A 25,809-nucleotide genomic window follows, 5' to 3' on the forward strand; every position below is an offset into this window, starting at 1 on the left:
CTTACTTTATGTATGTACATTCAACAGTATAATTTATCAGAAAGCTAGAATTTAGTTTAAAAATTAGGACAATCCTCATTTGTTCATTCACAATGTCATGAGATTTATAACTTTTATGGGAATAAATACAAAGTTGTCTAAAATCAACTTAAGGGTGGGGGAGGGATGGATTGGAAGTTTGGGGTTAGCAGATGCAAACTATTTTATCTAGGATGGATAAACAACAAAGTCCTGCTCTATGACACAGGGAACTATATTTGACATCCTGTGATAGAAGCATAATGGAAAAGAATATGCAATAAGAATATATATGTGTATAACTGAATCACTTTGCTGTGTAGCAGAAATTAATACACACTGTAAATCGACTATGCCTCAAAAAATAAATTTAAAAAAACAAAATCAACTTATTTTGTAAAAGCGTTTCCTATGGAACAGCAAATAATTATTTATGTCCTTTGGGTCTTCCAATGATATTCACAGCATGCTGGGTTCAGTAAAACAAAAAAACAAAAAGCCAACAACCTTACCAATTGTATTTTATTTAGAAGCTATAGATTAATTTCCAGAGAAGAAATGGCAAACTGGACATTGGCCTTTATTTTACTCCCTTCCAGTGTCTTACGAAAATTATAGCAAACAGATTTTTTTTAAGGCAAAAAAATGAGAAGCATGGGGAGAAGGAGAAAGGAGACAACAGCCATCAAGCTCCAGAGGCTGGGAAGCAGCCAAAGTGTTAAACGACTTAGCAGAGCTGAAGAAGCTGAATCATAGGGCAGCAGCAGGAAAAGCCAAGAATCTGTGTGTTTATTGCCAGAAGGTACCTCTTAGCAGTGGAGGTGAAGGAAGAGGGGCTGCATGAGGCAGATTATTTGCAGATCATTTTAGGAATCCCCAAGCCTCCTCTCCATCCTTTATAGTCAGGTGGATGTCCCTTCTTCCTCCCCAAGGGCAGAGGTAAAACCGAAGTGTCTGCAGTAGGAGACCCCAGGCAGAGCTGAGTGACAGAGGTGCCATCCAAAAAACCAGAGAGATCAAATGAAGGTTTGGAATAGATGTGAGACCCTAGAAAGCTGGCAGCCAGACCTTCACCCCCAGGCAAGAGCCTGAAAGAATCTCAGGGGAAACCAACTAGACAATGAGGACCAAAGATGCTGGTATCAGATATTTGCTAAATCACAGCTCATTCTTCAGTGAAACTTTCAGTAGATGAGCCCCACCCATGTCCTCAGGGCTGTGAATCTGACTTTTGGTTCTCAATTCTTATATATATATATATATATATAATACATTCTTTTCATATTCTTTTCCATCATGGTTTATTACATAATGATATTGAATATAGTTCCCTAGACTATACAGTATGACTTTGTTGTTTACCCCTTAATTCTTTTTTCCCCCATTGTTTTTTATGGCTGCCCCTGGGGCATATGGAAGTTCCCAAGATAGGGGTTAAATTGGAAGTATAGCTGCTGGTCTACACCACAGCCACAGCAACCAAGCTATATTTACCACCTATGCTGCAGCTTGCAGCAATGCTGGATCCTTAACCCACTGAGCAAGGCCAGGGATCAAACCTTCATCCTCATGGACACTACGTTAGGTTCCTAACTCACTGAGCCACAATAGGAACTCTTATGCCTCAATTTTTTTTAAATTTTTTTTTATTTTCCCACTGTACAGCAAGGGGATCAAGTTATCCTTACATGTATACATTACAATTACATTTTTTTCCCCACCCTTTGTTTTGTTGCAACATGAGTATCTAGACAAAGTTCTCAATGCTATTCAGCAGGACTCCTTGTAAATCTATTCTAAATTGTGTCTGATAAGCCCAATCTCAATTCTTAAATAGCAAGAATTATCCCATTCCCCAGACATGTGAGAAATAGAGACCAAAACAGAAAAAACAAAACAAAGCAAAAAAAAACAAAAACAAAAAGCAAAACCAACCCACCAAAACACTCTGCAGGGAACAGACTATGTTGGGCAAAGACTTTATTTATTTTTTATAATGATTTTTATTTTTTCCATTATAGCTGATTTATAGTGTTCTGTCAATTTTCTACTGCACAGTGAGGTAACCCAGTCACACATACATGTACACACTTTTTTCTCACATTATCATGCTCCATCACAAGTGACCAGACATAGTTCCTAGTGCTATACAGCAGGATCCCATTGCTTATCCATTCCAAAAGCAACAGTTTGCATCTATTAACCCCAAATTCCCAGTCCCTCCCACTCCCTCTGCCTCCCTCTTGGCAATCACAAGTCTGTTCTCCATGGGCAAAGACTTTAAAAGTATGAATTTATATACTGAGAGAGATAAGAGATCTGTCAACCATAATAAAAGAATAGGATAGTATAAAAAAGGAATATTCAGAGAACAAAAATGAGGGCTAGAAAATTAAACTAAGGAGTTCCTGTTGTGGCTCAGTGGAAATGAATCTGACTAGTATCCACAAGGATTCAGATTCGATCCCTGGTCTTGCTCAGTGGTTTGGGGATCTGGTATTGCTATGAGCTGCGATGTAGGCCAGTAGCTGTAGCTGAGACCTTCCATATGCCGCAACTGTGGTCCTAAAAAAAGCAAGAAAAAGGAAATTAAACTATGAGAGAAACATTGTAAGATAAAGTCAAAGAAAGTTCCCAGAAAGTAGAGCAAAAAGATAAACTCTAGAGAAAGAGGAGCTAAGTGGCAGAGGGATTTGATTGCCAGTTTTTCCTAACAAACCTTGTGAAATTGACTCTTTAAACTAGTAGTCCTTAATGGGGATGGAGTGGGGTGGATTTTGTGTCCCTCATGCCTACTCCTACTCCTGTGGGGACATTTGACAATGTCTGGGGACATTTTTGGTTGTCATTAATGGGCAGTGGGGGTGTGGCAATGCTGACATCTACTAAAGAGGCCAGGGATGCTGCTGAACATCCTACAATGCAGGACAGTCTCTACAACCAAGAATGATCCAGTCCCAAGTGTCAGTAGGGCTGGGGCTGAGGAACCCTGCTTTGAGGTACCTGCCTGTATAAAGCTGATACAAAGTATGTAAACCTGATACAAAGTATAAATACATACAAACAAGAGAGGTTAAAAATCAAATTAAAAAAAAAAAAGTGCTTCCTGGAGTTCCTGTTGTAGCAGAGTGGAAACAATATGATCAGTATCCATGAGTGCTTAGAGAGACTGAATGCTTGGCTCAGTGCTTAGCCTCACTCAGTGGGCATTTCCATGAGTTGTGGTGTAGGTCACAGACTCAGCTCGGATCCCCGGTTGCTGTGGCTGCAGCTCCGGTTTGACCCCTAGCCTGGGAACTTCCATATGCTGCAGGTGCGGCCCTAAAAAAAGCAAAGCAAAAAAAAAAAAAAAAAAAAAAAAAAAAAGAGATTCCATGTGGGGGCAGGGGTTGGGGAGCCAAGGTAAAGATTAGAAAACTTCAACTAGGGACGTAATCATTCCCAGAGAATTAAAGAGGTAGTCAAAGCTTCATCCCCGAAAATTTTTAATGGAACTTCCCATCTTTCAGAGGGAAAAACTTCAAATTCAAAAACACAGAGATGTAGAAAAGCCTCTTGGCAGGTGAAACAAGCAAGTGAAAACCAGTGATAAATTGTCCAATGTGGGAAAAAACATTCAAGTAACCAAAGGCCAAGAGAAAAAGATTATATATTTCCCACTAGTTTCTTCTTCTTCTTCTCCTCCTCCTCCCCCTCCCCCTCCTCCTCTCCTCCTTCTTCTTATTTTTTAATGATTAATGTGCCATTGGGCAGGGAGGGAACCCAAGAATCTGCTGACAGTGTTGGCATGCCTCCAGTGTTCAAGGGTGAACTACTTCATTAACAAGTGAGGGAAAGGATCCAGAGATATTTCAATGCAGATGACATCTGGATTAATTTGAATTTCTTTCCCAATTAGCTTTCTAATTACAATATCACTCTTCATTTTTTTTTTATAGCAAAATTGTTACGGATAGTCATCCAAAAACGTGCATGAGGAATGGAATTATAGCCGGGAAAGAGAAGAATTATAGCCGGAAAGGAATGACAGCCTGCTTGGGAGGAGCAGGATGGAGGGAAAGAAGTTTATTTCATACCTCTAAAACCCATATAAATAATCTCTTCACGTAAAGTTTGTTACACTTTGTAGGGAAAAAAAAAAAAAAAACCTGACTGGAGTAAAACTAACTGTGGTGGCAAAGTTGAAAAACTACCTCAAGTATCAGTTTTTATCAGATAGTGTGTTGTTCTTTTCCAACTAATTGACATGGTGTGAAGAAGAGGTTTACCTGAATGGTATTCTTCTGAAGAAAAGAGACAACCTCTCAGGAGATAATGTCATTAAGACTGTGTCTTTCATAAAGTGCTCATCGCATTTTTTCATATGACACATATGAGTCAGCAGAGGCAAATCCATTCTTAATACACAGCAAGCTTGGGATGCTGATGTTTCTGAGAGTATAGGCGACTCACAGTGTCTGTTCTGGTACTTTCCTTTCTTTTCTCTTCCCTTCCTCCCCCCCCTCTCCCTTCCACTCTCTCTCCCTCCCTTCCTTCCTTTATTTCCACAGCATGCAGGAACTTGATGTGGGATCTCAGTTCCCAGATCAGGGATCCAACCCTGCAGCAGCGAAAGCACCAGGAAATAAAGACACATTCAGTTACATGATAAATGGAAGCTTTCTCAAGGAGCTCAAGAGACACTTTCTCGAGCTAAATGGGGCAAGGGTCACCTCTTTAAAGTAGTTAAAGATGAGATGCCAGTGGCCTTACTTAAATTACATGAAATCTGCTGGGGGATGGGATTAAATTGGCCGTATTTTGTGGTGCAAAAACTGTTCTGGACCACAAGGACTCCTTAAGAAACAACAGCACTGACCTAACCAGTGTTCAGATTGTACCTTGGCAGCCAGAACAGATGAACTTGGTCACTAAGAGCCAAGAGTCACTTGCCTTATAAGGATGAGTAAAATATCCATGTCCCCACCCCTAGTTTCCCTTAGTAAAAAACACATTTTACAAGACTTTGGGACCAGGTGACAACTCAAATGACTGTAAAAGCATGAAAAAGGACTTCCCCAAATAGCCGAGACTATAAGGCTTTGCAGCCTAAGAAGCTTACCGTCTTGCCTGTAGCTCCCTTGGGTCCAGTTTCTCCTGGACTCCCAGGGTCCCCAATCTCACCCTAAATAATTTCAGAAGAATAAAATGAAATGGTTATTAAACTCAAAGAGAGATATTTCAATGTGTTTAAAAATTGATTCCAGGGAACTATATCCAGTCTTCTGGGATAAACCATAACGGAAAATAATGGGAAAAAGGACTGTATATATGTGTATAACTGAGTCACTTTGCTGAACAGCAGAAATTAGCACATAATTGTAAATCAATTATACGTTAATAAAAATAAATTAAAACTTATTCCAGGAGTTCCCTTCATGGAGCAGTGGAAACAAATCTGACTAGGAACCATGAGGTTTCGGGTTTGATCCCTGGCCTCACTCAGTGGGTTGGGGATCTGGTGTTGCCATGAGTTGTGGTGTAGGTTGCAGACGTGGCTCAGATCTGGCGTTGCTGTGGCTGTGACATAGGCAGCACCAGCTCCGATTAGATCCCTGGCCTGGGAACCGCCACATGCCTCGGGTTCGGCTCTAAAAAAAAGGGACAAAAAAAGACCAAAAACAAAAACAAAACAAAACAATAACAACAAAAAAACTGCTTCCAACATGAAGACATTTTTTTTTCATGAATATTTTTAGCTTCTTTGAAGTGTCTCCCCTTAACAACCCCTCATTTTTTTAGTTCTCAACATGGGACACTGCAGTCTCACTGTTTTATTTCTCTGTCTCTGCAGCCACAACATAGCCTCCATGGAGACATGAACAGTGCCCTTTATTTTGTCCCCTGATCTTATCATAGGACCTGAATTTACAGGCCTCAGAGAATGTTTCTGGCAGAAATGAAAGCCTTAAAGTAGAGGACATTATTGATTACTTATTATCTGAAGGTGATTTATAAACACATTGGGAGAGTTGAGCCAAGTGAAATTGGGGAATTTTGATTTACCTTATATTTTACCTCCCTTCAAGCAAAGAAGAAAATACAGATGATAGAGGGGAAGGAGTGCATACGAGGAGAAAAATAAGGATTTCGCCCTTTATTTAAGAATTTAAAAAGTAGAAATATTTTTTGAAAAGCATGCTTCTTTACTAGCTCCTTTATTCATAAAGGAATCTAACAATACATTAAAAAGATCACACACCATGATTAAGTGGGATTTATTCCAGGGATGCAAGGATTCTTCGATATCTGCAAATCACTGTAATATACCACATCAAAAAACTGAGGAATAAAAACCATATGTTCATCTCAATAGACTCAAAAAGAGCTTTTGACAAAATTCAACATCCAGGGAGTTCTGCTGTGGCTCAGCGGGTTACGAACCCAGCTAGTATCTATGAGGATGTGGGTTCAATCCCTGGCCTTGCTCAGTGAGTTAAGAATCTGGTGTTGCCTTGAGCTGTGTTATAGGTTGAAGACACAGCTCGGATCCCGTGTTGCTGTGGCTGTGGTGTAGACCGGCAGCTGCGGCTCCTATTTGACCCCTAGCCTGGGAATTTCCATATGCCACATGTGTGGCCCTAAAAAGCAAATAAATAAATAAAAATTCAATATTCATTTTGAAAAACACTCTCCAGAATGTGGGCACAGAGGGAACCTATCTCAACATAATAAAGGCCATAGATGACCTTTATATATGGATCCATAGCTAACATCATACTCTTTTTATTCCTTTCAATTTATACCCTTCTATTGTCCTATGATATATTTTATAAGCCCAGGAGTATTTCTGATGGATCTCTAGTTAGTATGAAGCACACGTACCTTAAGTCCAATTTCTCCAGGGAATCCCTCTTGGCCCTATAATTGACAGAGAAAATTAATATACACACATATCACCAGGATAGGTTTATACTGACTTTAATTTTGCCTGCAGCCTTATTTAGTTTAAGTGCCTCTGAATTAAGGAAGGACCAAAACAATTGAAAATGAAACTGTAGAGCATGATTTGAGAAACTAACTCCAATTTCTAAATTAAACTATTTACTGGTCTCACCAAAATATCGTGACCACCTAAGCTAAGTGGGTAATTGCACGCATCTGAGGAATTACAAATAAGCTTGCCTTTGACTGTAGGTATTCATCAGGATAGCTGGTGATCTGGAACTCTGAAACAGTCTTCTTTTTTTTTTTTTTTTTTCCCTTTTAGGGCTGCACTTGACCACATAGAAGTCGGGTTCTATCCTCATGGATACTAGTTGGGTTCGTTTCTGCTGAGCCACAATGGGAACTCCAGAAACAGTCTTCCTAAAATGGATTTCAATGGAGAAATTGGCAAACCTGCCATGTAAATCTGATCATTTGTTTTCTGGTCCTCTATCTTACTCTGGCCACAGACTATAGTTGAAGAGGTCTGATAATCCTCACTTGATGAAAAAGCATTTATTTCAGTTAAAGTTTATTTTCTGATTAAAAGTAATATCTCTTCAAATGAATTTAAAATACACAGGAATAGAAAGTAGAAAAATCACCCAAATCTCACTTCCCAGCAAGTGATACTATAAATATATTGTCCTATTTTCTTCTTAAAATGCATTTCAGCACAATTGGGATAAATGCTTTTTCTTACAATGTTCTGACTTTTTACTTGACATTGTCACATAAGTTCTATACAATTATATATAAACTTACACATTCTTCTTAAAGAGTGGCTAAAATTCCAATTCTATAGGATACCTAAGAGCTCCCTTTTTAAAAATCAAATATTAAAGCTGTTTTCAGTTCCCGTCATGGCTCAGTGGTTAACGAATCCAACTAGGAACGATGAGGTTGTGGGTTCGATCCCTGGCCTTGCTCAGTGGGTTAAGGATCCAGCGTTGCCGTGAACTGTGGTGTAGGTTGCAGATGCGGCTCAGATCTGGCATTGCTGTGGTTCTGGCATAGGCTGGCAGCTACAGCTCCGATTGGACCCCTAGCCTGGGAAACTCCATATGCTGCAGGTGTGGCCCTAGGGGGAAAAGAAAAGACAAAAAAAAAAAAAAAAAAAAAAACTGTTTTCAATTATTATCTATTATTCTTATTTTTTCGTCTTTTGTCTTTTTAGGGCCGCTCACGCAGCACACGGGGGTTCCCAGGCTAGGGGTCTAATCAGAGCCACAGCAACACCAGATCTGAGCCGGGTCTGAGACCTACACCACAGCTCATGGCAACGTTGGATCCTTAACCCGCTGAGCAGGGCCAGGGATCGAACCCACAACCTCATGCTTCCTAGTCAGATTTGTTTCCATTGTGCCACGACGGGAACTCCCCAATTATTATCTATGCTAATGAAAATTTCACTGGAAATTCTTTGTTCCTCAGTTTTTGTTTTTTGAGAAGTTTTAGCTTTGGGGGGGTTTGTTTATTCTTCCATGATTCCCTTGCACCATTCTTGTTGGTATTTCACTTGGAATTACACACTGATCCTTATAACATTTTAGACTTTCCAACAGGATCTTGGTATGTCTTTGTTCATTGAAATTTTATATCTCAATAATTTTTGCTATAGTTCTGGAACATTTTCGCAGAAAGGATTTCTTAACTACATTATATTTTTGTGGATATTGTTATTATGTTTTCTAAGTGGTTATTTTTGGCATATAGAAATCACTGCTTTTGGTAAATTTGTCTATCTTACTTCCTGACGCTTAAATATTTAGTGGCAATATACAGTTATAGTTTGATATAAAATTAATTTTGGAGAGGCAGCTTGGCCCATTGCATTTGGAAAGGCCCTGTAAAACTTTTTACTATTGGTTAAAGTAAACACAATCAGTGGAAGACAAATTTTGGAATGCTCCCATGCTTAGAAGCACAGAGCTTCTAAGATTAGACACTTTTTCAGGCTGGAACAAGTCTGGCCCTGCCTGTGCATCTCTGCAAAGAACAGAAAAGTCATTTCAAGTTTTGACTGTTGCCTGTAACTTCAACCATCAAATTATATTCCCCAAAACATATCAGCAAGTAAATGACCAAAATCTACCTCTAAAAGTCCAAGACCACCTTATTCACTGTTTCTTTTTTTTCTCTTTAATGTTGCCCCAAAAAAGCAACAATAAATAAATGGAAACGTGCAGCTTTCAGCTGATGTGTCTTACCTTTGCTCCTTTATTTCCGATGCCACCATAACCTGGGTTGCCATCATCACCCTGTCAACAAAGCAATTATTTACAAACATCCCTGACTATAGACAACTGGCAAAGTAGATAGCCAATTTTGGGATTTGATTAGGAAAAATTAGGCTGCTGCTCTGGGGCAGGTGACAGGGGCACTAAAGGGAATGTTCAATAACATAGACAATACACCGTTCCTTCACCTCATTTATCTCATCTGGAAAAGGGGAATAAGAATTATAGCTGCTCTTGGTGTTTCGAGGATTAAATGAGAAAATTTCAGGTGTTTGGTAATCTTAATTAAAGGAGGTAGAAGTGTTACTCCTCCTGGATAACATTTGTATTTTAATACCTAAGCTCAAATCCATGTTCAGTTGGCTAGATAAAAGTAAGATCTCCCAAAGGCCTGGGCATTGGCTACTGTCAGAGCCCTGTAGAGGCCTTAGTGAGAAGTCCCGCGCTCTGGGGGAAGGGCAGGCTGAGTTTCCCATGAATGGGTTTAGATGGGAGGAAAGAATGGAAAAAGGGTTCCAGTTTGGTCCATTTTCACATTTGGCTTTAAGAGTATCCCGGCCAGGAAATTTGGTACCTGAGAATTTGTCACCTTGGAGAAGCTGGCCAAAAAGAAGAGACGATCTCAATTTCCAGAAAGCCACACAGCTAGGCTGGGATGTTATTTTCCACACTCTCTTCGGAGAGCCACCCCTGATATCTACCTGGAACTTTCATCTTTCTTTTCTTTTAAGTCTTGTTATGGCTGCACCTCTGGCACATGGAAGTTCTCAGGCTAGGGGCTGAATTGGAGCTACAGATGCCGGCCTACACCACAGCCACAGCAATACCAGATCCGAGCTGCGTCTGTGACCTGCACCACTGCTCATGGCAATACCTGATCTTCAACCCGCTGAGCAAAGCTAGGGATTGAAATTGAGTCCTCATGGATACCAGTCAGGTTCATTACCACTGAGCCACAACGGAATTCCCTTGAACTTTTATCTTGAACTAAAAGATTCCAAGAGCCAGATAAAAAGTAGGGATAAAACACAAACCGTCAAGCCTCGAGGACCTGGAAGACCAATGGCTCCCTTTTCTCCCAGAAGGCCAGGTTCTCCCTGTTAAGCAAAACAATGAAATGTGTCCTTAGTACGTTGTTTTTGTGAAGGGAATTAGAAATGATGGCACTGAGACAAGAATTTTCAATTGCATCCATGTGTGTCACAGTGATAATGGGTTTGTGGCCAGAACTGTGAGTGTGTAACAATACAAGCGAAATGGTGAGTGAAGCCCCCTCCATTGATAAATGAAACTCCCGCAAGTCTGATGTACTGTTTAGTGCAAGCTGCCATCTCAGCAGCACAGTGCCATGAGCCACAGCCTTGGAAACATCTTACTATGAGTCAAAGAAGTGGCTCTGTACTGTTTGAAAAAATGAACAAAACTGTTTTCCATGATGATCCATGCAAATCATCTGGCTGCTGCAGAAAAAACAGACTCATGAATCTACTTTTAATCAAAATAACTAAGGTAGCACGACATCCCTGGAAACAATTTCTGACTTGTAGAATGTGTACTGTGGGTTATAAATCAACTTCAGTATTACACTGAGGAAATCCAGCTATTTGGGCAAGTTAACATAAGTTTACAAAAGAAGGTTAACTCCTTTTCTTAAACAAACAAACAAACAAAAAAAAAAAAAACAAACTTTTTTTTTGGTTGCGCCCACAGCATACAGAAATTCCAGTGTCAGGGATTGAACCCATGCCACAGCAGTGACCTGAGCCACTGGAGAAATAATGCTAGATCCTTAACCCACTGTACCACAAGAGAACTCCAAATAAATAAATAAAAATCTAAACTTTTAAAGTTTAGATTTTAAATTTTCATAAATGTTGTAAAGATGGTACAGAGACTTCCTATATACACATCTAGCCTCTCCCTCTCATTAATATCACATTTATTATAGGTGTAGCAGACTTCTGTCTCAACAAATAAATGAAAACTGACTCATTAACAAAAGCCCATGCTTTATTCAGATTTCCTTAGTTTTTACCTAGTCTCCTTTTCCTAGATCTAATCTCCCAACTCACGTATCCTTAGCCTCCTCTAGAATGGGACAGTTTATCAGGTTTTCTGGATTCGGACAACCTTGACAGTTCTCAGAAGTACTGGTCAGGTGTTTTGTAGAGTACACCGCAACTGGTGTTTGTCTGATGTTTTTCTCATGATTATGTTAGGTTTTATGAGTTTGGGGAGAAAAGACCACAGAGGTGAAGGGCCCTTCTCATTGCATCATATCAAGAGTATAGCCATCCTGTCAACATGGCTGTCACTATTGATGGTGATCTTGACTGAGCTGGCTGAGGCAGGGCTGGCCAAGTTCTTCCACCATCTAAATCTTCCCCCTCTCCTTTCCATAAAGCACTCTTTGGGAGAAAGAATGTGGAGTGTGGGCAGCCTACACTGGAGGAGTGGGAGTGGTTAGCTCATTGCATAGAGGACAGCTCAGGACATAGAGACAACACAGTATATATGAGGAGTACAAATGGACAAATGTCCACCAGCATCAACCCCTTGGGGGAAAGAGAATAGGGCTCCATGGAAGGGAAGCAGAAGATGACCTGCCCTGATGCCTTTCTTTCAAGGCAGTGGCCTCCAAAGTGGGCTCTGGGGGCCAGCTGCTTCCCAATACCTGGGCTCCACACGCAAAAGAAAATTTCTGGACCCATGCCATCAGTAGCAGTCTGGAAATGGAGCCCAGGGATATATTTTTTATAAATAGGCTTCTCAGTGGATTTGAGAACATCTACTTTAAAGTAGGGAGACAAAGGAAGCCATAAAGCTTGTTCAGGGTCAAACATTTCGTTACTGGTTGCAGCCAGGTATTGAGCCCAGGACTGATTGCTGAGTTGCCTGCCTCCCTGGGGACTTAAGCTTAATGCAGTAAGGCGGAGTGTCTGGGCCTTTCTTACTCTTTATGCGACCCTCAGAGAAGATTATTTTTCTCTTTTTATTTAGTTATTTAATTTACTTATTTTCTTACTTACTGATTTAATGGAATCATTTTTCATCCCCACCAAACATCCACTCATGGGATTTTTCTCAATCCTATTCTTTTACACTATTTCTTCGATCTAAATTTCCCATGCCCCCTCTCTGTCTGACAAACACTTTCTATCTTCTAAGCTCAAAGTCTGTATACTCTATGCTGCCTCTTGTCCCAGCCCAGAAGTACTTCTCTTATCTAGTACTGTGTTTAAACTTCCATTGCAGTTTCCTATCCCTGACAAGTACTTTATGTCATGGATTAGTATCTTAAAAATGTTCTCAATTCTTAAATGTATTTATCATTACATAACTCAGGAATTTCTTTCATTAAACAAATATTTAATGGGCACTTACTATGTGTCAGGTACTGTTCTAAGCTCTGAGGATGCATGAGTGAGCAAAACAGACAAAGATCTCTGCTCTCGTGGAGCTGGCCTTAGTTCAGCTGAACGCCAGGATAGTGCCTCTGTCCTTAAAGATATTCAGCAAAGGTTAGTATGAATGGAGGAAAGAAATGAAGAATAAAGGAAAAGAAGGAGGGAGGGGGGGAGAAAGGAAGGCTTGCTCCAGAATAGTTCCCGTTCCCTAAGATCCATCAGCTCGGGTTGGGTGTCGCCCCCCTCATGAGATGATGCTGAGCTGGATTCCCTGACCTCATCTGGGTCCCCATGAACATCCTTAGATGTTGCTGGCTCTCTAAGAATCAAGCAAGGGTACAGGGGCAGTGAGATGATATATTCTTCTTTGTGTTGAAAGGACTCTGGATAATATAAGCAGACATAACTTCCCTCGAGGAGAAGATCTCAGCTTTGGTGGGTATGAAGAATGTGACCTACTTTATTTCCTTGGCTTCCCAAACGGCCTTGAATCCCTGCCTCTCCTGCTGGTCCTGGAAGCCCCTGAAACAAACACACACACAAAAATCAAGGACTGCAAATATAGAACATAAAGCAACTTTCCTTTAAACCTTTTGCGTCTCTTCTAAGAGGAAAATGAACCACAGATGGGAAAAGAGTTATGGTTTTATTGTTTCTCGCTCTGGAAAAAAGCCTCACAGCTGTCAAATAAAGACCAGCAAATAAAAGAAATTTAATAAAATAATTCATGCCAGATGTTGTCTAAATGACTGTATTTCCCTCTGAGTCTTCCCTTCCAAAAAGACTAGGTTTTCACTATTTTGCTATTAAGAGCAGATGTTGCTAAAATGTCTAACATTTTAAGAAAGCATTTTATATGACATTTGCCTTGAACTATACTATTCCTGGTTCATTTTGGTAGAAAGAATGCCATGTTGTTGTTTATTTGCACATAATATGATTAGTACAATAGCAAACTCAAGAAGCTTTACTAAGAATAATTAGCACTAATAAGATGTTCAGATGGTACAAGAGAAAATAATTTTCTCTTTCCTAGCAGTAAGTTAGAAAAGTAAATATAAATAAATTTCCAGTTACTAATAAGAGAAAAAACTAAAATAGAGTAAGTGTAACAAGATTACCTAAAGACCCAAAGACCTACATAAAGAAAGCTTTAAGATTTTATTGAAGAACATAAATACAAAACCTAAACGAATGGATAAACATAACTGTGCATCAATACAGAAAATCTATTTGATATAATAGAAGTCTCTCCATTAGTCTAGAACAGCTTTAAAAATCCCAATTTGGAGGCAGCCCAACTGCCTTCCTATGTTACTAATACTTGACATCAGGTTTTTTCCTTTGGGATATCCAAACATGTAACAACAGAAATCTCATTTGGTTAAACTGTTTATAGGTACTTGTAAATAATCCAAACACCAGTGAACCGAAATCATTTTCACAATTTTTTTTTGCCATGGTTACTATAATTTAAAAAATAAATAAATCAAATGTAATAAGCATGATACATTAGCTTTGTTCAGAAGAAAAAAATTAACCTTAACTTTCTCATCTTTTAAAAAATTAGATATGTAATGAGTTAGACATTAAAAAACTCCTAATAGGAAAGATAGCTGAACAATGTATTGGTTACCAGCGAAGATAGTAATGATTTTTCCACAACCTTCCATTTTCCCTCTCTCCTTCATCTTTTTTTTTTTTTTGGTAGGTCCTTGTATTTTATTTATTTACATTTTTTAAATAGTTATTTCCTCAATACAATTTTTTTCCCTACTGTACAGCATGGTGAACCAGTTACACATAAATGTACACATTCTATTTTTGCACATTATCATGCTCCATCTTAAAGAAGAGTTTCAACTTCTTCTCCCTCCACAGCTCTTAACCCCTTCCCGTCTAACTTTCACTTCCATTCCTGCATGGAGCTTCCAAGACCTGCGTGTTCAATCTGGGTAACTTTTATCAGTTCTTATCCTCTTTGTATTATTAATTAATTAATTACAGTATAGTTGATTTACAGTATTGTGTCAATTTCGGCTATTTAGCATAGTGACCCTGTCATACATATATGCACATTTTCTTATGTACAATAGGACCTCGTTGTTTAGCCATTCTAAATATAACCTACCTACAAAACAGAAACAGACTCAGAGACATAGAGAACAGACTTGTGGTTGCCAAGGGGGAGGAGGGAGTGGGATGGATGGGGAATTTGGGGTTGTAGATGCAAACTACTACCTTCTTTGAATTTAAAGGAAAGTCTCCATTCTTTGAAATTTTTCCATTAACTTCTGTAACACCAATTTACCGTGGTCTTTCTGACCCCTCTCTGATCTTTTCTCAGGAAAGTTTGAAGACTCCCTTTCTTCTATTTGCTTCTTGAATTGCCATGGTCCCCAGGGCTCCTCTGAACTTACCTTCTCACTTCATCCTCCTTCCTGAGTGACACCCCCATAGCTTCACATACCACTTCTACAAAATGATTTCTAGATATGCTGCCCCAGTCCAAATTACTCAACTGAACAGTGGACTCATCTATTAAAATGCCTATTGGGTATTTCATAGGGATTAATGACCAAAAATCATCATATTTACCACAAGTAATGCTCAGTTCCATATTTTCGTAAGGAATGCCACCCTTTACTTCCCCTGAAATCTAAGCATCATCCCAGACTCTTCTCTCTAGGTCATCTCTCACAATCAATCAGCTCCAAGCCCTATAGATTTTGTCTCCAATCTATATCCATATCCTTCCATTCCCATGGCCATCACCTAACCTCAGGCCCCTCTCGCATTTCGCCTAAATCCCTGGCTTCCCTGACTGTAGACTGGCCTCTCTCTAAATCATTCTCCTTTCCTTTTGAAGAAAAGGTCAGGCTGAAATTCTGAATTCTGAGTAGCTTTCAGAATAAAGTTGAAAGTCGTATTAATATTAAAATCCCTCAAAATGTGGGTATTGCATTCCTCTGTAGTCACCTATGACTACTTCAAATACTCTATGTTCATGCTCATCAAACCATCTGAAGTCTCCAAATATTTCTTGTTGTCTTATATCTCTGAACATATGCAATTTCTCCCTTTAGCTATTCCACTTTCCCATCTAGGGAGAGGAATAATCACCCCTTCCTGAAAATCTTACTTTTATCATCATTGTTTCAAGAAGATGACATGAACCCCTCTGGCTGTACTGGGTCTTATAACTGTCCCACAGATTCCTTTACTCTGTATGTAGTTGTCCATTTATTTCTCTCTCTCATATACTAGGTACCAGACTCTTTGAAGCAAGGGGCACATTTTATTGACTTCATATCTCTTAAGCTTATGTAGGACAGGTCAATTTACCCATCCATTCCCCTATCTATCCCATCCACTGGTCTAGGGATGGTTCCCAAGAGGGATGAAATAGTGTGTTTAATTTGTTGGTTTTCCATACAAAATTTTCATGTACTTCACAGAAGGATGAAGTATAGAGATTTTAATTGTCCTTGACAATAAGGGGTTATTGGAAGTTTTGCTTAAAAGCTCATTTTTGTGCTTACTTCTGACATAATGAGCTCCATGAGACGAAGGAGATTTCTGAGAAATTACATCATGTGCAGTTCCCTCAAGCACACACAAGCACAATGAGAGATCATGTAATTTGAAAGTCCTCCAAATAAAAGATTTCTTGGATGGATAGATGGACGGATAGATACAGACAGTTCTGTAAGTTCTGTAGAGCATCAGAAAACCTGATACTATTTCCTATACAGGATCATACAAAGTACAAAACTGGGGTTTGTGATGGCTTGAATGGGACTCAAGCTTCAGTCAACTGTTACCCAGATATATTACCTACTTGAATACTGCTGGTTGTAAAAGGAACTATGTTTCTAAGAGAAAGAAGAAAAATTCCCTGCCACCTCTAAGACATCAAAAGTCAAAAAGGTTGCCTTGATCTGAGATCAAGAGAAGCTGTGAGGTATAAAGAGGAGCTCAGGACATTTAATGGGAAAGATCATTAGGTAAGGGTCAAATCTCCATTGGCTTTGCTGTAATGGTGGCCTTTTGTTGAGCACTGATTTTGTGCAAGGCACTGTGCAAGAGGTATATATTTATATATAGGCTTCTCCAATCCTTATAACAACACACTGAGATACCTCTTATCAACACCTTTTTATCAGACAAAATCAGATTTTAACCCCAAATCACGCAGTTCCTAAGAGGATGACATAGGAAATGAACCTGATTCTGATCTAAAAAACTGAAATCACAGCCACTCCATCTGTTGTTTTGAGGCTTATATTTGGAACAGGATTCTAAAACTCTTTCCATCCATGCACCAGCTGAGATTGGAGTTTTAAAAACGTGAGTTTCCAAATTTGATGCAGTTTAATTTTCACAACAATTCAATGTGGTAGCTATTATTATTATTCTTATTTCATGGCAGGGAAAATTGAGGCATGGAGAGGTTAAATAAATTACCCAAGGCTACACAGCTAGGAAGGTACAAACATCACAATTTAACCTAGGTAGTCTGGCTCCAGATGTTAAGCCTTTGACCACTATACTGCACTTTGTAAAAATGACAAGAGAAATTCTATTTTAAATCCCAAATTGGCACTGAATCATTTTAACCTCCTTGCTAATTTCATATGATGCTAGTGATTATTTGACTAAAAGAATGTTAGTATTTGAAGAATAATTTGAGCTCTAACTGGAATGAGTATTTTTGTGTCTAACTTCCCATTTTTTTCTAGGTGTTGGTTACCTCAGTGTAGGACTTCAAGGTAAACCAAACAAAAAGGGAACAAAGGAAGGTATGAAAGAATATGCCATTCCTTTCAAAGTCCCTTCTTCTTTTTCACTGTGTCATGGACTGTATTTCTCTTATATCATAGCTGTATACTTGGCTGGATTGGCACTTATTTGATTTATGCAGAATGCCCCAAAGCAATTAATGTCTTCAGAACACTGTCAACATAAATCACATCCCTTTCTTTTAAATGTGTATCCTAAGAAAAACTTTAAAGCTGGCAATTAGAAAATGCGCACATAATACCATCTGAAGGGTTGATCCTTGTGCTAAAACATTATGAAGCTTATGTCAGTGGATTTATAGAGCCAATAAAGAATAATGCTATCTTGTCTATCTGATAATGTTTGTCTCCCATGGTTTTCCTTTGAAAACAACAATTCATCACATCCTAAGCATAGAAAATTCTACATGTCTTTGAAATAGCACTTTCATTGTGTTGACAGGGATATTTCAAGAAAAGCAAGCAAAGAAAAAAATCATACTTTCCAGCCAGGTAAACAGAAGAGCTAGGTTAGAGGGAAGTGGTGCCTTTTAACTAACTCTGTGCCAAGAGGCTAAATGATTTATGACTATGACTATCTTGCCAATACTAGGTTAAAGGGGACTCACCCATAGAAGTATACTACAGGGAAAATGGAATAACTTATTTGAGTAACAGCCACTTGGATACAATTTTGGATTCTAGAGCAAGGGAGTTACCAAGCTCTTTGGATTTAAATCCATCACATCTCAATATTTCACATAAATAGATGAGATAATTACTACATAAGTTTCCTTTGGCATTTACTGTTTTTTTTTTCATCCAAATTTGTGGTGCCTTAAGCTTTTAATGATTCAGTAATTGAATGTAAAATAGTTACTTTTCATCCATTTAGTCCTATATGAAATTTTAAAGTTCCCATGTTTTTTGAAGGGTCACATTCATCAAAATTAGGAACAAATATCATCATGAGCAATAATTATTATGCTTTAAAATATCATGTCATGAGATACAAATTCATGCAAATAGATTCTTACAATTTCTTTGTTGTTGTTGTTGTTGTTTGTGTTTTGTGCTTTTTAGGGCCACACCCACAGCATATGGAAGTTCCCAGGCTGGGGGTCAAATTGGAACTGCAGCTGCTGGCCTACACTAGAGCCACAGCCAAGCCAGATCTAAGCCACGTCTGCAACCTAAACCATACCTCACAGCAGTGCTGGATCCTTAACCCACTGAGGGAGGCTAGGGATTGAACCTGCATCCTCATGGATACTAGTTGGATCGTTACCGCTGAGTCACAACAGGAACTCCACTTCTTACAAATTTTGAGGATGAATATATTCATTTAAGTGTTGGGCCACTGGCCAGTTTAACTACTGGACACAAACTAAAGGATTCTCTTTATCCTCATGTTAGTCCAGAGCACAAGTTCCAGCTGTGTCTCATTCATTCATTTACTAATTGATTCCTTATACAAACATGTGTTGAGCTCTACTGTGTGGCAGCACTGTTATTCTGAGTTCCGGGATATAGCATAAGCAAGACAAAGTCTTGGCCCTCACAAACCTTACAATTTAGAAGGGAAGACAACCAAACAAACAAACATACCAAGCAAACAGCCAAGCAAATAAGTATTACTAGGATAGCAAGTAGGCCAGGGCTAGTGTATAGGGACTAGCTACTCAAAGTGTGGCCTAGGGACCAGCAGCATCAGCATTACCTGGGAGCTCACTGGAATTGCAGCATTTCAAGCCTCATTCCACACTTACTGAATCAGAATCTGCATTTTGGCAAGTTCTCTATGTGATTACTATGCACTTTGAAGGTGGAGAAGCCCTGATGTTGGTCATGCCCAGTGCTGGGTGTGTGTATTAGAACCACCTGGGGGAAATTCTTATTTAAGTGGTCTGGGGAGGGTTTCAGGGGTAGAGCATTTTAGAGTCATCCAAGGAGATTCTCATGTGTGGTTAGTGGAGGACCACTGAAGTAGGCTATAATCTGGGTGCAAGGGAGTCATGTGACCTGATTTACATAGAAAAGGCATTCTTAAACTCAAAGTAATGACTGAGCTGCCATCTTCCACCTCTGTGTCTGACAGCATGACACCTACTCCGCAGAATGTGATGCGGCTACCCCATCAAGCCCTGAAGTCAAACCTCATGTACCTTGCTGTTCGCTTGTAGTAAGTAACTCCATCTGTGGGGAGAAAACCACAAGGACAGCCACGTTCAAGCCAAGACAAAAGCCAGAAGCAGTCCCTCTCTCTTGTTACCTACCTGGGGACCTTTAGTGCCCAGACTTCCTTTTTCTCCTTTTGCACCAGCCTCTCCTCTTGGGCCCTACAGGTAGAGAATTCAAACATTACTCTTTCCCTAAAAGCGAACACTAGAATGCTAACTTGAATATTAATAACGGAAAAGCTAAGTCAATAACATGGACAGAAATTGGAAAGAGAACTCCACTCATGCCTTTGGTTCTATCTTGATTGGCTGAGCTCTCCCTCTCTGCAAGGATATGAAGGTCCAATCTAGCATTTAGATGGGCATTTGCAGTCAAAATGAAGAAACACTACAGAGTTGAATTTTTCAGTATTGCTTTCTAATTATCCTAAGCATCTTTTTACTCCATATGCATATATTTGTTATGTTAAAAATAATCCTTACTTATGTTAATATGAAACTGGAATAATTAAATGGATTTTCTATTTAATAACCACACCGAAGACTGGTCATAAATAAGCTATGGTAAGATGAAATGTGGATAATTATATTTCTTGAATATTACATTGCCTATTAACTTTGGTTTCCACATATTATGCAGAGAAACCATCCATGTTTGGTTTTTGCATCTCCTTTTAAATTATGTCATAAAAAGTAAGAGTCTATAAAATGGAAGAAGAGATGTAGTATTACTTGTTTAGCATGAAATAAAGCCAGCCAATCTACTGAAATGCTCTCCCACAAATCCAGTGGCATATATTTCTCTCTTGAAGGTAAGCTGCCAAATAAGACAAAGAAAAGGAATCAAGCTAGAAAGAGACACAGGCCCAGGGGACAGACTGTTTACTGCTCTGAAATCCTGGTAATATGTGGATAAAGTTTCTCCTCTGATGTCTAAGTATATTTTGCGCAATTTTCATGCACCAAGCTGCCAAAATATAATAGTTACTTCATTTTTATTTTTAGCTGCATGGATTAAAACTTTGAAAAAATTGCAGGACCTGCATTTGCTAAAGAGCAAATTTATTTCTCAAGATTTCAGAAGTAAAAGCTTGGAGAGAAAAACAATGTTCTAACTTTCTTTTCTTTTCTTTTTTTTTGTGTGTCTTTTTGACATTTCTTGGGCTGCTCCAGTGGCATACGGAGGTTCCCAGGCTAGGGGTCTAATTGGAGCTGTAGCTGCTGACCTACGCCACAGCCATAGCATCACAGGATCCAAGCTGCATCTGCAACATACACCATAGCTCACGACAACGCTGGATCTTTAATCCACTGAGCAAGGCCAGGGATCGAACCAGCAACCTCATGGTTCCTAGTCGGATTCGTTAACCACTGAGCCACGACGGGAATTCCCTGTTCAACTTTCTTAGAGTCTGACCTTTTTTCTTTCATTACTGCATTTTCAAGGACTTCCTTTCCCTTCTCATTATTATTTTAAGATACATTTTGCTCTTTCTGGCACATGCTTCCTTTCTCCTCATGTGATCAGTGTAAGAGCTGACCATGGCTTGTTGCTTATAAAGGAAAAAGTGCTTGAGCTGCTCTCTGGAGAAGTGAGCTAGAAAGGTCACTGTAGATCACTCTGCAGAAGACGTCAGCTGTATTTGAACAATCCTTTCCTATAGTAGAGTCAATTTTTCTACATCACAGGCATCCAGGTATGTAACACTGAGCTCTTTCTGTGTTACACTGACCAAAATTTTTATTTATTTATTTATTTATTTATTTATTTTTATTTTTGTCTTTTTCTAGGGCCACACCTGTGGCATATGGAGGTTCCCAGGCTAGGGGTCTAATCGGAGCTGTAGCCACTGGCCTACGCCAGAGCCACAGCAACGTGGGATCCAAGCTACATCTGCCATCTACACCACAGCTCATGGCAGTGCCAGATCCTTAACCCACTGAGCAAGGCCAGGGATGGAACCTGCAACCTCATGGTTCCTAGTCAGATTTGATAACCACTGAGCCACGACAGGAACTCCCACTGACCAAAATTCCCAGCTTTTTTTTTATTGTCTTTGTAGGGCCATGCCCATGGTGTGGTTCCCAGGTTAGGGGTCAAATCCAAGCCTTAGCTGCTGGTCTACGCCACAGCCACAGCAATGCAGGATCCAAACCATGTCTGCAACCTATGCCACAGCTCATAGCAATGACAGATCCTTAACAAAGTGAGCAAGGTCAGGGGTCAAACCTGCATTCTCATGGATGCTGGTCAGATTCCTTTCTGCTGAGCCACGAAGGGAACTCTAAAATTCCCAGTTTTGAGGCTCAACATTTTCCTTGGCTCAAGCTTTCCCTAGGATACCCTAGCTAGCTTGAACTCATCACACAGGGATTGCTGCAGAGCATGTTCATTCTCTTTTCCCCTCTTGACTGAGAAAAAGCCTAGGCAAAGGATACCAACTGCTGTACAAGTCAAGACTGTGTTGCTTCCTTATGTTATTACCGTTAAAACACTTGAAACATCTGTACCTCTGTAGTGTCGTTGGAGGTATTCTATTAAGGCTTCAGATTCTTTGTGTTCTCACAGTCTGATTAGTCTTGATACATACCTGAGGGCCCTTCAGTCCCAGTGAGCCTGCAAGTCCATCTGGGCCTGGGATGCCTATTTCCCCCTATAGGGAGAGAGAATCAAACTGTCTACATAATTTCCAGAGAACTTTCTCCTTCTGTATGCAACATGATAAATATTTTTTGCATCACAATAGCAGTGCAGGATCTTTGCAAAAAATATGAAAAATAAAGGAAAACATAGAAAGGGAAATAAAAATTTCTATAACCTCATCAAGCAGAGATAACCACAGCTAACATGTTTATGTATTTTCTTTCAGTTTTCATTCAAATGTGCACATATGTACACACACACACACACACATACACTGTCTCTTATTTTCCTATAAAACATATAATCTATTGTATAAAACTTGGGTGCTTGGCCTGAAAAAACTCACAATTTACTTTCACATTTTCTTTGATTATATTTATATTCAAATAGATTAAATATCTAGGGATCAAAAGTTGAGCATTTCCTCCACATTGTCCTTGAGCTCTGCTACAGATAATAATTCAAAATAAGAATAAAAAGCTTAATTTGGACCATAGGATAGCCTAAATTTATGTCTTAGTTGTTTACATTATTAGATGAGATTAAATGTCCCTCACTGATGCCTTTTCCTCAAAATCAGAAAGAGGAAATTTCTCAACACTTTCTCTCCCCAACCTCATCTCATTCATTTCACACCATTTTTTGTTCTGGATTTGCTCTCCATTTTATTTCAGCAGTATAACCTTGAAATAGTTTAGCTAGGTATAAAATTCTAGATTAACAGTTACTTTTTCTTCTGCATCTGCAAAATATTACTTTGTTGTTTTTTAGCATGTATTATTGTTGAACAGAAGTCTTCTGAAATTCAATTGGTTATTCCTATCATGGGTAAAATGTCTTCTTTCTTGTAGTGTTTAAGATGTTTTCTTAACATTTTGGAGTTTTACCATGATGGGATTAAGAGTGGATTTATTATTTATCCTCATTATATTTTCAATCTGAGGATGTATGTTTGCACAATTTTGTAAAATTCTAAGCCATTACTCATTCACGTAGGTTCATGTATATCACCAACATGTACAAAGGGATATAATATGATAGTTGTTATAGTTGACTTTTGAGCAAAACATTCAAATTATCTAATTTGTATCAAGGTTTTAACCATATTCTCTTGGTTTAAAAGGAGTTTACACAAATTTTAAGCAAGGTTTCAGAGTTAACTGAACAAAAATCTAAAAGGAAGGTTACCCACTGAATTACTAGTTTGTACCTGAAATCCAAAAAAAAAGTTAAATTTAATAATAATTGGGCCAAGTATTGTCTCATCTTTAATTTTATAGTTTTTAATTAAAGTGCCAACATTTTAATTTTCTCTTAAGATTTGAGTTCTTAAAATTGTAGCTCAAAAGTTTTATGGCATTTTATTCCACAATATTATGAAAAAGCAAAAGAAATTTAGGCTTGGAAGAGATTTTCCAGAGCCTTTATTCCAGGTCCTTGACTGGACACAGAATATTTACCTTTTTCAGTTAAGAAAAAAAAAATCACTGTACCTGTGGGCCTGTATGTCCCCTCCGGCCATGAGCTGCCTAAAATAGGAAAAATAGGTAGATATCATTAACTCTGAAAAAAATGCTTTTTTAATGTTTAACCTAAATTAGCAATGGATACCTTAAGGCAGTGATATTAAAAGAAAAATTTCCCACATATTGTTTTAAATCATGCATTTCACCATGGAAGTAAAATATTTCCAACTCTGCATGTTTTATCCCAGGGCAATGGATAATTAAAGCTAGAGACAATGGAAATCTATAGATACTTGTGAGGACAGATTGTGGTTAGTTAGTAATTCATCCTCACTAAACTATTACTAGAGCTGGTCATAAGCTCCAAAATTGACTGATTTGAATTTTGTTTCTTTTCGTTTTTCTAAAGTACAACCAAGTTAGCCAGAAATCAGGAGTAGAAGTGACAAAAAGGCAGGAAGCCAGAGGAAACACTGGCAGAATGGACTTCATGAACTTTATTACACTTTAACTTCAGAAGCTAAAGTAAGCCAAACTAATTTTATTCCCCCACCAACTTCAAGATGTGCTTACTTGTCAAAAATGAAAGAATTATCTTAAGCATTCAAAAATTACTCAAGTCAGATGTCAATAAAATATTCAGTCAAAAATGGTATTACAAGACTTAGTGGATTTTTCCTACTGCTCTCATATATAAAGCTAAGGTCTAAGCATATTCTAGATCAATATTTCATAAATCTATGAATCAAAAGACAAAGACATTTTATTGTCTAACTTATGATGTCTCAGTAAGCTTATAGCAAGACTGACAACCAGGTTTTGCAAAATTTAATAAATTATCAGATATTTTCTTGATGGAAATTTTGAGATATTCAGGTCAAATTTCTATACAAGGCCAGTATTGTAGACTTTAAATTCTTCTAGTCATATTTCAGTCAAAATTTATTGTTACTATGTGCCTGGGGAAATGGTCAGAGGCCAATTTCTTTAAAACCCAATGAGTCATCTTGAGATTATAATCTCAATCTTCCCTATCAGAGGGATGAAAAGCAGCTCCCTCTACTCCTTTTGCACAAGGGCTTATCTTTTCTGGTTCAATTTACTTCAGTTTCATTCAGAAAAATATCTACCTACGTTCTTCAACCCACAGAGCATACTGGATGGGAACCATAAGAGCATAAAGATGATACATACACATATACACACATGAGCTCAGGGGACCCTCATTCTTTGGGTTAGTGGGGAGGAGATGAATATTATAAATATTTACAAAGCAAAGTATGTCAAATACCATAAGGAAGGGGAAGACAGACATTTGGGTTTCAAAGAAACCAGTCATATCCACTTGGTCAAATCAGGAAATTTTTCCTAGAGGAAGAGATTTTTGAGATGGGTTTCCCAGGATATGTAGGAGTTTTACAGGTATAGGATGAAAGACATCTTTCTAACAGAGAGTATGGCCTAAGTAATGAAATATAGGCTGGAAACCAGGAAGCATATTTGACAGTGGCAAGTCTGGGTCAAAGGTGTGAGAAAACGGGAGTTACTAGGGCTACTAGATTACTAGGTTGAAGGGTTTATACACCATTTAGCAGAAACAACTAGGGTTCTTGGAGCAGGAAATGTATGTGGCGAGACTTGAGCTTTAGGTGAATACATCTGGTTGTCATAGGAGCAACTGAATGGAAACTTTTTTTTTTTTTTTTTTTTGTCTTTTGTGTTTTTGTCTGTTGTTGTTGTTGTTGCTATTTCTTGGGCCGCTCCCGCGGCATATGGAGGTTCCCAGGCTAGGGGTTGAATCGGAGCTGTAGCCACCGGCCTACGCCAGAGCCACAGCAACGCGGGATCCGAGCCGCGTCTGCGACCTACACCACAGCTCACGGCAACGCCGGATCGTTAACCCACTGAGCAAGGGCAGGGACCGAACCCGCAACCTCATGGTTCCTAGTCGGATTCGTTAACCACTGCGCTACGACGGGAACTCCTGAATGGAAACTTTTATTCAGGCAAAATAAGGGATATGAAACAGGCTTTTACATCCAGAATCTTTTTCTGGTCCACTGCCACAGTGTTTGAAATATTATCAATAAACATTTATTCTCTGTAT

At 38.9% G+C, this 25,809-nt stretch overlaps 1 protein-coding gene across 9 annotated transcripts in view; it reads right to left on the reverse strand.

Moving 5' to 3' along the window:
• Positions 1–25,809, reverse strand: part of COL6A6 (collagen type VI alpha 6 chain) — a 169,495-nt gene that overhangs the window by 37,838 nt on the left and 105,848 nt on the right. For all 9 annotated transcript variants that reach the window (XR_014825031.1, XR_014825030.1, XR_014825033.1 and 6 more), the window contains 8 exons: positions 23,730–23,765; positions 22,184–22,246; positions 19,689–19,751; positions 13,091–13,153; positions 10,259–10,321; positions 9,195–9,245; positions 6,883–6,918; positions 5,120–5,182 (listed from right to left, as the gene is read on the reverse strand). Coding sequence is in view for 5 of the 9 variants with exons in the window: in XM_084991768.1 (XP_084847894.1) it covers positions 5,120–5,182; positions 6,883–6,918; positions 9,195–9,245; positions 10,259–10,321; positions 13,091–13,153; positions 19,689–19,751; positions 22,184–22,246; positions 23,730–23,765 (438 nt within the window). In the remaining 4 variants the exon portion in view is untranslated. The remainder of the gene's footprint in view (positions 1–5,119; positions 5,183–6,882; positions 6,919–9,194; positions 9,246–10,258; positions 10,322–13,090; positions 13,154–19,688; positions 19,752–22,183; positions 22,247–23,729; positions 23,766–25,809) is intronic.

The sequence above is a fragment of the Sus scrofa genome, chromosome 13 (assembly GCF_054392235.1).
Source record: "Sus scrofa isolate SSC_HxYL_T2T_F1_AM1 chromosome 13, Sscrofa_HxYL_maternal_Yorkshire_Landrace_v2.0, whole genome shotgun sequence".
Taxonomy (NCBI): Eukaryota; Metazoa; Chordata; class Mammalia; order Artiodactyla; family Suidae; genus Sus; species Sus scrofa.